At 35.6% G+C, this 11,578-nt stretch overlaps 1 protein-coding gene across 1 annotated transcript; it reads left to right on the forward strand.

The window, feature by feature from the left end:
• The first annotated feature begins 2,290 nt into the window (after positions 1 to 2,290).
• LOC112529622 (pre-mRNA cleavage factor Im 25 kDa subunit 2-like) lies at positions 2,291 to 9,698 on the forward strand. Its single transcript, XM_025140950.1, has 7 exons — positions 2,291 to 2,507; positions 4,776 to 4,821; positions 6,059 to 6,152; positions 6,228 to 6,301; positions 6,720 to 6,806; positions 6,960 to 7,070; positions 9,162 to 9,698. Exons 1-7 carry the CDS (start codon positions 2,389 to 2,391, stop codon positions 9,231 to 9,233), a joined length of 603 nt encoding a protein of 200 aa, XP_024996718.1. The 5' UTR covers positions 2,291 to 2,388; the 3' UTR covers positions 9,234 to 9,698.
• Positions 9,699 to 11,578: the final 1,880 nt, after the last annotated feature.

An 11,578-nucleotide genomic window follows, 5' to 3' on the forward strand; every position in this document is an offset into this window, starting at 1 on the left:
GTTTTAAGTAACATGCATTAATAAACAGTACTTTATGCATAAAAAATGGTTTTTAAGAGTTTTTGTCAAATGCTTTATAATATAGTATAGATATATAAAAGAGAAAACGCAAATACAAGGTTCGCAATAGCTTTAGAAGAAAATTTTGTACCTAAAATAAACGAAAATTTCCGCCATTTCTTTTAAATTCGAAGGCAGTTTTGTCTTTTTGTCATTTCCCTGCACTTGCAGTAGTTTTCCTTTTTTTTTTTTGTTTATTTAAATCTTCATACTTCTCGTTAACAACATCAAGAACAATAAAAAAGTATACAAACCCTAGATGAAATTAAAACCTAAACATAAATCGACGTCCATGTGTGAGTTGGAGATGCAGATTGGAGTCTGAATGAAAGCAGTTGTGATCATTGTTCGAAAAGGCTCGTTGCAACCACCGTCATGGCGTGCTGTGACTCAAGACTTGTGTCTCATGTCACATTAAGGCTGAGGCACGACATGGCCTGATTGTGGTTTTTGTAACACGATATCTAATTTTACATATCTTTTTAATTTCTTATTTGTATTTTTAATAGATAACTTTAATTTAAACTGTTTATCATCATTGATTCATTGAATAATAGTAGGAAAAACACATGTTTATGAATACAATATTACTAGAAAGGTACTCGTGCGATGCAACGAGATAAATCTCGATTTTAATGTTTAGTTTTTAAACTGTCTCTATCGATAATAATATTTTTATTTTTGAATGAATATAAATTTGAAAATATCATAAAAATTTTAAAAAAATAATTGATATTAGTATCAAATTAACTATTTAATAGTTCTCTTTTTTTGGTGTAACTTCTTTAATTCAAAATTTTATTATACTACTTAATTTAGATTTAATAACAAAGTAATTTAGTTTTGGTCTAAATAATATAATTTTTTATAAAGATAATAATTAAACATTATGTTATAACTCAATAATTATCTTAATTATATTTTAGGTTTTTAACATTTAAAATTGATGTTTATCTTTAGTTAGTTACACGAATTTAAAAATGAAGCTTTAATAAGTTGCACTTATGCAAAATTACTTGTAATCTTGAATTTTAAGTAATATGCATCAATAAACAGTACTTCATGCATAAAAAATAGTTGTTAAGAGTTTTATCAAATGTTTTATAAAATAGTATAGATATATGATATAGAGATTTTACCGCCATAAGTCATGCCTTGAAAAACGGTGTGATCACGCCACGCCTCACGCTATTTGGAACCTTGGTTGTGATACAGATACACTACGATGCAGGTGGATTCACAATGTGTGAGAAAAAGAGAGAGAGATAGATAAGAGGGCTCAAGTGAAGTCACAATGGATTAGAAAAAGAGATATAAGAGGGGTGTGCAAGATCTCATGCATTCATATTCGCCCGAAGTTCGCTCCCAGAAATATAGCCATCCCTGCCCCCAATAAAGACGTCGTTTTCAATTGATACATGCCAATGAGTCGCTGACTCATTTTTCAACATGCACGCGGTTAGAGCCAACTTCCTTGACCTTCTGGCACTGGATAGGCGTCAGCCCCCCCTCATTTATCGAGCATAATGATGCGAATCAGGCTTCCTGAAACCGACACAATTGGGTAGGTAGAGAATATCTAAAGGTTGTTTTTGCATTAATTGCTACTTCATCGATCTTATTGATTAACGTACCTGTGTAAAGATGTTCATCGACAAGCTTCAAACCCTAAAGAAACGATGCAAGCTAACAATGGCAAAGTGGATATGTTCATCAGAAATGAATAACTTCAGATGAAGATACATATGTAAGAGTTTCTTGAAGGTTTGGTCCATATCATGTAGATAACAGTGTCAAAAAGCACAAAACCCATATCAGGGTTGTCTTTTCCTTGTGGGGTTTTTTCTTCTTTTTGTTTGGATTGAAATTTTCGGTTTACAATCGAAGCCTTTTATGTGCATAAATATGCTGTAAATTGTTTCTAATGGAAAAAATGAATATTTAAGAAAAAAAGAATTAAAAAATATTATAATAGAGAAAAATAGTAAAATGACCATTTTCTCATTTCCTCTCGTAGTTAACGAAGATGTTGGACATACTCTAGCACGAAGGACCAATTCCAAAACAAAGTCCAAACCACAAGGGTTTTTATACAACAAATAAAGTCCACGGACCAATTATGAAACAACTGCTAAACTACATGGATCAAATCCGTAAATTTACTCATAATTTAATTTTCCTTTCGTCTTCTACAAATATTCAAATATTTACACCCGTTCACCCTAATTTCTTCTTTTCTAGTCTTCGTACCCTCAGATCAAAGAGACCCACAACAGCAATCCCTTCGATCTTTCAGTCTGTGTTTGTGCGATCGATCGAGAGAAAAAGATGGTGACTTCATCAGTCGTAAACACATACCCTCTTTCAAGCTACTCGTTCGGCACGAAAGAACCTAAAATGGAGAAAGACACTTCTGTTGCTGATCGTCTTGCTCGTATGAAACTCAAGTATGTATCCCCTATGTGATTTTTGTATTAGTTTTGGTTAATTGAAGCTGTGTGTAAAGTAATCCTTGAAATAATTTTTGAGTATTTGATAATATAGGGTTTTACGATATCGTGTTTTAGGGTTTTGTTTTCCTTCATGGAACGCTTGTGGGTTATACTTTGTTCATATGTAAGATTGAAATTTGAAATGTGTGTGCTAATGTTGCCAATTGATCATGGTACTTTTAAGCAAGCTAAGGGATTATATTTTGGGACTTGTGGTTGTTGATATTGAGTTCACTTGGGGTAAATCTGGCAACCACAAACTAGTTTATTTGTTGAGCTTATTGAAAAAGCATCCTCAATTCCGCAACTTCCATCTTTCCCTCATGGGCCTTCATTGTTGCCCCACTTTGACCCATACTATATAGTTGGTTGAACGGCTACCCTGCAAAATTTGCCTTCAGTTTTGGTGGAACCTTCTTATCACACAACACCCTTGTAGCAGCTCCCCATTTTGGTCATGTTGTCTTTATGCAACGTGTTATGTCAACATCAACCTCACCCCCTTTTTGAATCATGGAGCTTAGATACTTAAAATGTATTTTTTGGGGTATCATTTGCCTTCCCAGTCTTGATTTCCATCCAATCCCTTGTCTCTACACTCCCTACTAAATTGCACCATAAGTATTTGGTCTTTAGACCGGTTAATGCACAACCCTCCACTGCTCCAATCTTGTTCACCTCCACCTTCGATTCCATAATGAGCACAATATCATCTGACATCTGTGAATAACATACACCATGGGTGTCCCTCTGGATACCTCGAGAAATCTCATCCATAATTACAACATATAGGAATGGTATTAGTGCCGATCCTTGGTGTAGATCTATCTCGACAGGGAAATACTCTGTGTTGCCCACATGTCCTAATGTAAAAAGAATCCTCGTACATATCCCGACTCGCCCTGACATAACCCAATGGCACTCTTCTCTTTTCCAGTCTCCTACCGTTCGCATCTCCTGGTACACTATCATATGCCTTCTTCAAGTCTATGATCACCAACTGTAATTTCTTAACGTCCTCCCTCTACTTCTCCATGAGGTCTCTTAGGAGGTGTATTGCCTTGTCGTAGATTTCCCAGGGAGTGCATTGGTTCTTTGACACCTTTGTTTAGCACCGTACCTTCACGTCAATCACCTGTTCCCATAATTTTATGGTATGGCTAAGTAACTCTAAGCCATGATAATTACCACAACTTTGGACGTTGCCTTTCTTCTTATAGGGTGGTGCTAGGATGGCACCACCATGCTAAGCCTCCATTCATGAGGCATCTTGGTAATCCTGAGTGTGATGTTGAAGAGCTTTGTCAACCACTGCACACCTGCCTCAGCCAGACATATCCATACCTCAGTTGGGATTTGGTCTGGGCCTATTGCCTTATACTTCCCCATCTTCCACAATGCCTCTTCACTTTTCCCCTATGCTACTTTGCCGACAAGAACAAAGGTTGCTAGACTTGCAAGCCAAACATGACTAGATTATAAGTCAACAGCTAGCTTTTCAGCCGACATAACTTATCAACTAGTTTGCCAAACGTAGTTTTAACTTCCTGGAAGAAACTGATGAACATGCCAAAATTAATAACAAATTACTGAAAGTGAAAGTTCCTGTGTTAACAAAAGGGGGAATACTCTTCTGGAGTGACTCTTTCTCACATATCAAGTCTATGATCACCAACTGTAAGTTCTTATAGAAGTCGGTATGCATGCAATATTATTTTCCATGAGGCTTGAAGTGATTTTGTTAGAAATGACGTTTCTTTGATAATTAAATGGCGAGCATTGGGTATAGTCCAATGAGCAAGATGTCAAATATTCGGGTCACGATATCTATTTTTCAAAATTTTCATTCCATTCCAAAAATAGTGAAAACTTGTAGAAGGAATCATGCTGTTACATGGTTCATTATGATGACTGAGCGAATCCGTTACATTTCATTTTTTTCTTGTTGGTGGAGCCTCAATTAAGCTTTCCATCCACATGTATCAGGTGAGAATTGTTATTGCCACTAACAACATTCCACTGGGGAACTTGATCATGACAACAATAAACATTAAAGAGAAATTAGTAAATACAACAAACCCTTTTTAGTCCAAAATAGTTGGTTTCTGTAAACATGAAACTTATTAAACATTGATAACTAGGAAACTAATGTACTCCTGTGCTATCTCTTTCTTATTCTACCTGTTGCGCAAAATATTGATGAAAAACAATTTCATTCTGCAGCTATATGAAGGAAGGTATGAGGACCAGTGTTGAAGCAATCTTACTGGTTAGTATAAAAAATCTTTTCTTGAGTTACCAATTCTCATGCTGAATTGCTTAATGCCCGTAGGTTTTACAATCTTAAGATTCATTTTCAGTGTGGATGATTTTTAATGCTCATTTAGTTTGTTAAACCATGCTGAATAGAATATGCAGGCTTTCCTTTTCTAAGTTAATATAATTTTCTTATCTTTTCGTCTTCCTTTTGGTTGTAATATGAGTCGGAAGTCAAAAGATTTTAAGTTAGATTGTGCTTTTTGATGCAAGCCGACCCATTCTTGGAACAATGAGTTGCCCGTTTCTCCAATTAGCACGGGATAAGGGTTTGATAAGTCAAATGAATATGAGTTTTCTTAGTGATTAACTTTCGAGTTATCAAATACATCGCCTTTTTGTCGCAAACAATCCATCTGTCTTGTGAAAATGCAAAAAAGAAAAAAAGAACACCACACTTCATAAGAATGGATCATTTTTTACCATAATTGCTGGTACGGTAGTGATATTTCCAGTTACAATCATACTGTTTATACAAAATTAATACAAAGGGTTGTTATTTTTTTTTTGTATTATTGCAACAATGATGTTTTGTTTGGTAAATTGTCAAGTAAGATGGCTATATAGGTTAATAATTTGTTTCTATTTGGTTTAAAGATTGTTTTTTCTTCTATTAAACTCCATGCCATGCTGTTTTGTTGGACCCTAATATCATTTTTGGAACTCAATCTGATGGTATTGATGCATGGTGGCTTTATAGCCATCATTTATCACTAATGTTTGCTTTCCAAGATTAAGATGTATAGCTTTGATTGAATATTGGTATCTTAATGGTTCAGTACACTAAGCTAATGAATTTGCACACGTGAAATCATCAACAGTTTTGTGGTTTTTTGATATATTTAGGGGCCGTTTGGTCGGTTTTCCATTGAGTTATGGATGAATAAAGCTGTCTGTGTGGATTAATCTGTCTGTATAGCTTGGGAAGGTTTTTGTTTGGGAGAGGGTTTTTTTATAGATGGAAGGAGTGTGTTTTTTAATTGGGAGGGGAGGGTTTGGAAAAAAAAACTTGTCGTTCTGCATAAAGCTCTCTCCTAAAAGCTTACTGAATAAGCCACTTTCTATATCATTAAGCCACTACCAAACGGTCATGTATAGCTGGCTGAATAAGCTGTGAGTCACATTAAGCTCATTAAGCTGCTAACGAACGGGCCTTTACTCTTGTTCTAAGATGTTGTATGAACTTACAGGTGCAAGAGCATAATCATCCCCACATTCTACTTCTGCAAATCGGCAACACGTTCTGTAAACTTCCTGGTGGTCGACTGAAGCCGGGAGAAAACGGTATTAGATTTCACCTAACTATCAATGATCACTATACGCCATTCCCTCCATCTGACACTCCTTTTTGTCTTGCAGAAATTGAAGGCTTAAAAAGGAAACTGTCAAGCAAACTTGCTGCTAATTCACCTAATATGCAACCTAATTGGCAGGTTTGTTCATTTACTTTTTATCATTTCTGCTAGGTTAAAATTGAAATGCATGTGAGCGATGAAGAAATTGTTGTCTAATATTTGCTCTAACTGAAGTATGATGGAAGTTTTAGTACTGGTATACCATGGCACTTACAAGTGCAGGGTCAAAAGATAATGTAATTATTACACTTTTTAATTAAGTAAATGATAATTGTACTCTTAATAATAGGAGTAATGAATTCTTCCATCTCATAATTAAGGGTAGGATTGGAAAGTAGACACTTATTTTTGAAAGTGGATACTTATCTTGGGACAGACAAACAGAAATGTAGACCCAAATGAATAGCATCAGTTTGTCATAAATTGATGTTATCACAAATAGCTGCAATATTGTTGTTCATTCGAGTATTTTTAACATTGACTTATGCTTTTGCAGATTGGTGAGTGTGTGGCTGTATGGTGGAGGCCAAACTTCGAAACTATTATGTACCCATATTGCCCTCCACACATCTCAAAACCTAAGGTTAAGGATCGTTTTGGGTCTTCATATCCCTAGTCATTTCAGTTTCTTGCTTTCTTGATTCTGATCTAGTTATACTTCATACACCTCTTTTTATGGGGTTCATGTATAAATGTTTTAAGAATCAGACTCACTTCAGTAATTTTTGCAATTTAGGAATGCAAGAAGCTTTATGTTGTACACTTGTCAGAAAGAGAGTACTTTGCAGTGCCTAAAAATCTGAAACTTCTTGCTGTTCCACTGTTTGAACTCTACGATAATGTTCAGGTACGTCATGTTCCCATTTCCTTTTTCTTTATGTATGCTTCACGCCTTTTTGGTGATATTTTGATGCATGGACCAGAACACAAAGTACTCCCTCCGACCCAAAATAGATGTCCTCGATAAAGAAGGCACAAAGTTTTAGAAATGTGTAATTATTACACTAATTAATCAACTAAGTCGCAACTTTACCCTTAATAACAGAGGAAGTAATGAATTTCTCGTCTCATAATTAAGGGAGGACATTTTTCTGAGACAAACTAAAATAGAAATGTGGACACTTGTATTGAGACGGAGGGTTTACTTTGAAATTTTACTCCTTCGTTCCCATGAAAATTGCAACAATTTTCATTTTGGATTGTCAAAGAGAAATGCAACTTTTTTTTCCCGAAAGATTCCAAGTTAAAGTTATAATCTTAAAGGGTTCATATTGAATTTGAGTTTTGATTTGGCAAGTAAAATTTGATCAATTTATATACTCCATTATTGCCTTTCAATGACCGATCCATTGATAGTTTATTGTCTTTTAACGAATCCGAACTAAAGAAACGTTGTGGACCCAAATTAATACCATCGATATGTTTGTGATGATAATAGGCGAATGTGTACTTTACCTTGAAACTTCTATAAAAGGGAATTTTTATAATTTTGGCTAGAATAATGCAAAAAAGAACCGACATTTAGGTTGCCTCATGACCTAAATTATGGTAGAGCATTCTAGAATCCTCTTCACCCTTCTAGAGTTTCTTGTACTCTAGATTGTTCGTTGTAAATATCTAGATAGAGTATTTCATAAGTGTAATATGGACCATTGATGTAATTTGATCCTGGCCATTCATTTGAGAGTTGGAGGCCTATTTTAAGGGGGAGAGGCATGATGCAAAGCAAAAGTGGAGTTAGGGGCCGTTTACCAGACGCTTATCGGGTAAGTGCTTACCGGATGTCACTTTCTTTGTCATGTGAATACGACAAAGCCGAGAATCTTAACCGGTAAGAGGCGACATAGGAACGAGGTAGGGGTGTAGAGACAGCCAGGAGGTTTGCCTAGAAGCAGCCACCCTTGAAAGAGTGTGTAATAGCCAGCTGATCTAGCGCTCTCCTCTGTTTCTTTGTTTTCTTCTTGTTCTTGCAAAATAATTCAGTAGAGGTTTTTCAAACAAACAAACGTATCTGTACCACATCCCGAGTTCCTTAGAGAGAGTTGTCTCGCACCCCTTTGAAAGAAGGGGCGCTTCTGGTTCTGTCGGTGTTTGAAACAATTGTCTTCCCCATTCATAGGTCTGAGATCTACATATATGAATGGACCAAGAGTCTTAACCAGTAAGTGAATGAGAAGAATCCTACCTGGTAAGCGAATACTGGGTAAAAGGTGCCTACCAACAATCAATTTTGATAGCCAAAAAATGTTACCGATAAGGTAACGGGGTGACTCTTGCCTGTAAGCATTTGATAAATGGCTCCTTTGTGTGGTGGTGCCATTATAAGAATAAAAGGAGTAACAGATTTCTGCATCTCATGATTAACAGTAGATTTGGAAGGTTAACCACTTACTTTTGAAAATGGACATTTATTTTGGGACCTATGTTGTTACTTGCGGCGATACCTCGGATATTGGACATTAGCAAAATAACGGTGGTCAGATTGCGGTTTAAATTGCGGTAGCGCAATTATCGGCGCAATTTATTGCAATTTTGACCGATATTTAGGGTCAACTGCATTTGATATTAACGTTACTTTTTTTGGGGGAGGGGGAGGGGGAGGGAAGGGGAAGAGTGGGAAGCTAGCCTAAACAAAGAAGTGAACATATTAGATGATGTTGACTCAGATGCTGAATCTATTGCTTGCGATCAGCTCGTTTATGAACACTTTTCCTATTTTGCAAATGATATGTGTTATGTAAGCATATTATATATATAATTATATATAATTCTAAGAAATATTATATGAACCGTTATACCACCGCTATTTCAAATATCTGTCCCGACCGCAATTTTGTATTTTCACCGCTATAACAGTATAGTTTAGGACAAATTAAAATAGAAATATGAATGTTTATTTTGGGATTCTCCTTACCATATTAACATCATTTATGTGCAGAGATATGGACCAGTGATTTCAACTATTCCGCAGCAGCTTTCGAGATTTCAGTTCAACATGATTCCCGCATAAATATGCATCCGATTCATGCCATTTTACTTCGAGAAAACTTAAATTAGTAACGAGCGTTCTTCAAAAGTTATCGCATTTATAGAACCCCATCCAGAGATTAAGTCGAGTTCATTGATAGTTTGTTGTAGTTTGTATCTTACCGCAGAGTTAGCCCGCAACATTAAAGCCTTTTCCTGAAGCAGAAAACGGTTGAGTGAAGCGATTATGCTTCAGTAACTTGTACATTGTGCAGTGAAAGTTGTACTTTGCTTCGGGTTCTACCGTTTTTGTTTCGGGAAAAGGCTTCAGTGTTTTGTGTTTGTTTGTAGTTCCCTCTGTTTTGGTAGAGAGATAGTTGAGACCATTGCTTTATTTATGAGGGATAGAGATTATCATCTATTATGACTTGTACCTTATGCATTGAAGTTGTACATTGCTTGATTTTCTGTATTTCATGTTTATGCAAAAATATCATTTCGGAACCAACTGTGCTACCCGCTAGAGGCTCAATTCACCATTTCATGTTCGTAATTTTCTCTATTTTGGTGGATTTTTTTTTGAAGGGTGTCCGGGCCAAAGCCCGACTAATCCCCGGCAAATTTGGAGGCTAAACATGACCCTACTTAAATGTAGCCAACACTCCCCTTCCAGGCCTCGAACTCGGGTTCATGACTATGTCATGCCCAAGCTTTACCACTAGGCTGGAAGGTCTTTGACTATTTTGGTGGAATTTATGCTACGTATTGGATAAATTGGTAATTAGTGTAACCGGTCGAGGGGGCTAGGCCTGTTAACAGGCCTAGTTGTGGTTATCTGAGACCAGTTTCATTGGCTCAGTTAGGCATCCATAACCCCTATGCTGTTTAGTTGTTAATATTTTAGAGGAAGGTTCAAAACCAGAACAATAACCAAATAAAAAAAATACGAAAATGGTTAAATCACATGTGATTTTATACTAACGATCAACACAAGGGTGTGTGGATGACGTGACCGATCAAAGGTGCATGAATTACGCATGATTTTACGGCTGATGTTAATGCGATTCGATCGTTTTCTTATTCAATTAAAAGCTTGGATTGAATTGGACCCTTGGAGGTAGGGTTTATTTAGATATTGAATTTTAGTTCGTTTGGGGTGCAAGGTTTGATTCGGTTGATTTGAGTCGAACAAGCATCGACTAACTATGTACAAATAGCTGTGTAGTTGTATTTATACAGAGGATGTAAACATTATTTGAAATGATTGAACGATGTATTTTTACATCTTATAGTTTTGATAGATCGCTTCGTTCCGTTGGTCATAATCCATCCCAACTATCTCTGTTTGTGGATTGTTACTTTCAGTGCAATTCAATTATCTGTTTTTAATTTCTTGAAATTATTATATTAATCATTTTACATCTAATCACCCATAAAACAATCAAAACGAGTCAAATGGGTTTGGGTAAAACGACTGCTTTTTAGAACAACTGGATCAAATATTTCTTGACACCTTTTGTAGTGGCAGATCCAGATTTTTTTTTAGCGGATGCACCTTTAAGATGGATTAAAGACTTAAAGTCCCAGAAAGCTGTGGTTTGGTCAGAGGGAAAAGTCCATGCGGTTTGACCTAAGGGAAAGTCAATTATGTAGATTTCTAAGTACATTTTTTCAAATTGAATCGACCTTGACCTTTTGAACAAAACACAAGATTACATCTTACGTCTCATGTGTTTTTAGCTGAAGTTCACCGTTATGGGAAATTGTTTCGTTCTTTTGACTGATTTCATAAAATATTCCAATTTTTATTATTTAATATTGATCGTCTTCCATTTTTTTTTTTTGGGTTTTCAATTTCGTTTCTTTGTGTTTAAAGAGGATGTTTTGATTTACATTTATTTCTTGTATTAAATATAAAAAGAAAAAGGACAAATTACATGAAAATTTAATGTATCAAAATGAAAGTTTTGAAAATACGTTATCCAAAATAAAGATCATGTTAAATTACGTTACTTTTTTATACAACTTATCCAAAGAAAAATATAGCATTGAAATAATAACCTGACTTTTTTTTAGTAAAATGATTTAGAAAGTTATATTTAATGGAATATATTTTGACTAACAAATTGCTTTAATCAATTTCTAGAAAAAAAATCTGAATCAGTTAAATTCTGGTCAACATGGTTCGAAAAAAGCTCAGATCAGTTTATACCTTACAAGATGAAAACCAAACCCGTACCAGTATTCAAACTTGATTCAGCATGAAAAAAATTAACCTACATGCTCCACCGTTTGTGCAGGCCCCCGTCAATTCCTTTGGAACTGAATCATTTTCTTGTATCTGAGAATACTTTTCGTTTGTTGATGAGGCGACACCCGGATCCTTTG

Source organism: Cynara cardunculus (assembly GCF_001531365.2).
Source record: "Cynara cardunculus var. scolymus isolate 2C chromosome LG 16, CcrdV1, whole genome shotgun sequence".
NCBI lineage: Eukaryota > Viridiplantae > Streptophyta > Magnoliopsida > Asterales > Asteraceae > Cynara > Cynara cardunculus.

What these genes read in the sequence shown, in the direction of transcription:
- LOC112529622 (XM_025140950.1), top strand. Translation starts at nt 2,389, where the DNA reads ATGGTGACTTCATCAGTCGTAAACACATACCCTCTTTCAAGCTACTCG. An exon ending in ACTGAAGCCGGGAGAAAACG is followed by an intron (nt 6,153 to 6,227) that starts GTATTAGATTTC and finishes TTTGTCTTGCAG; the next exon opens with AAATTGAAGGCTTAAAAAGG. An exon ending in CACACATCTCAAAACCTAAG is followed by an intron (nt 6,807 to 6,959) that starts GTTAAGGATCGT and finishes TTTGCAATTTAG; the next exon opens with GAATGCAAGAAGCTTTATGT.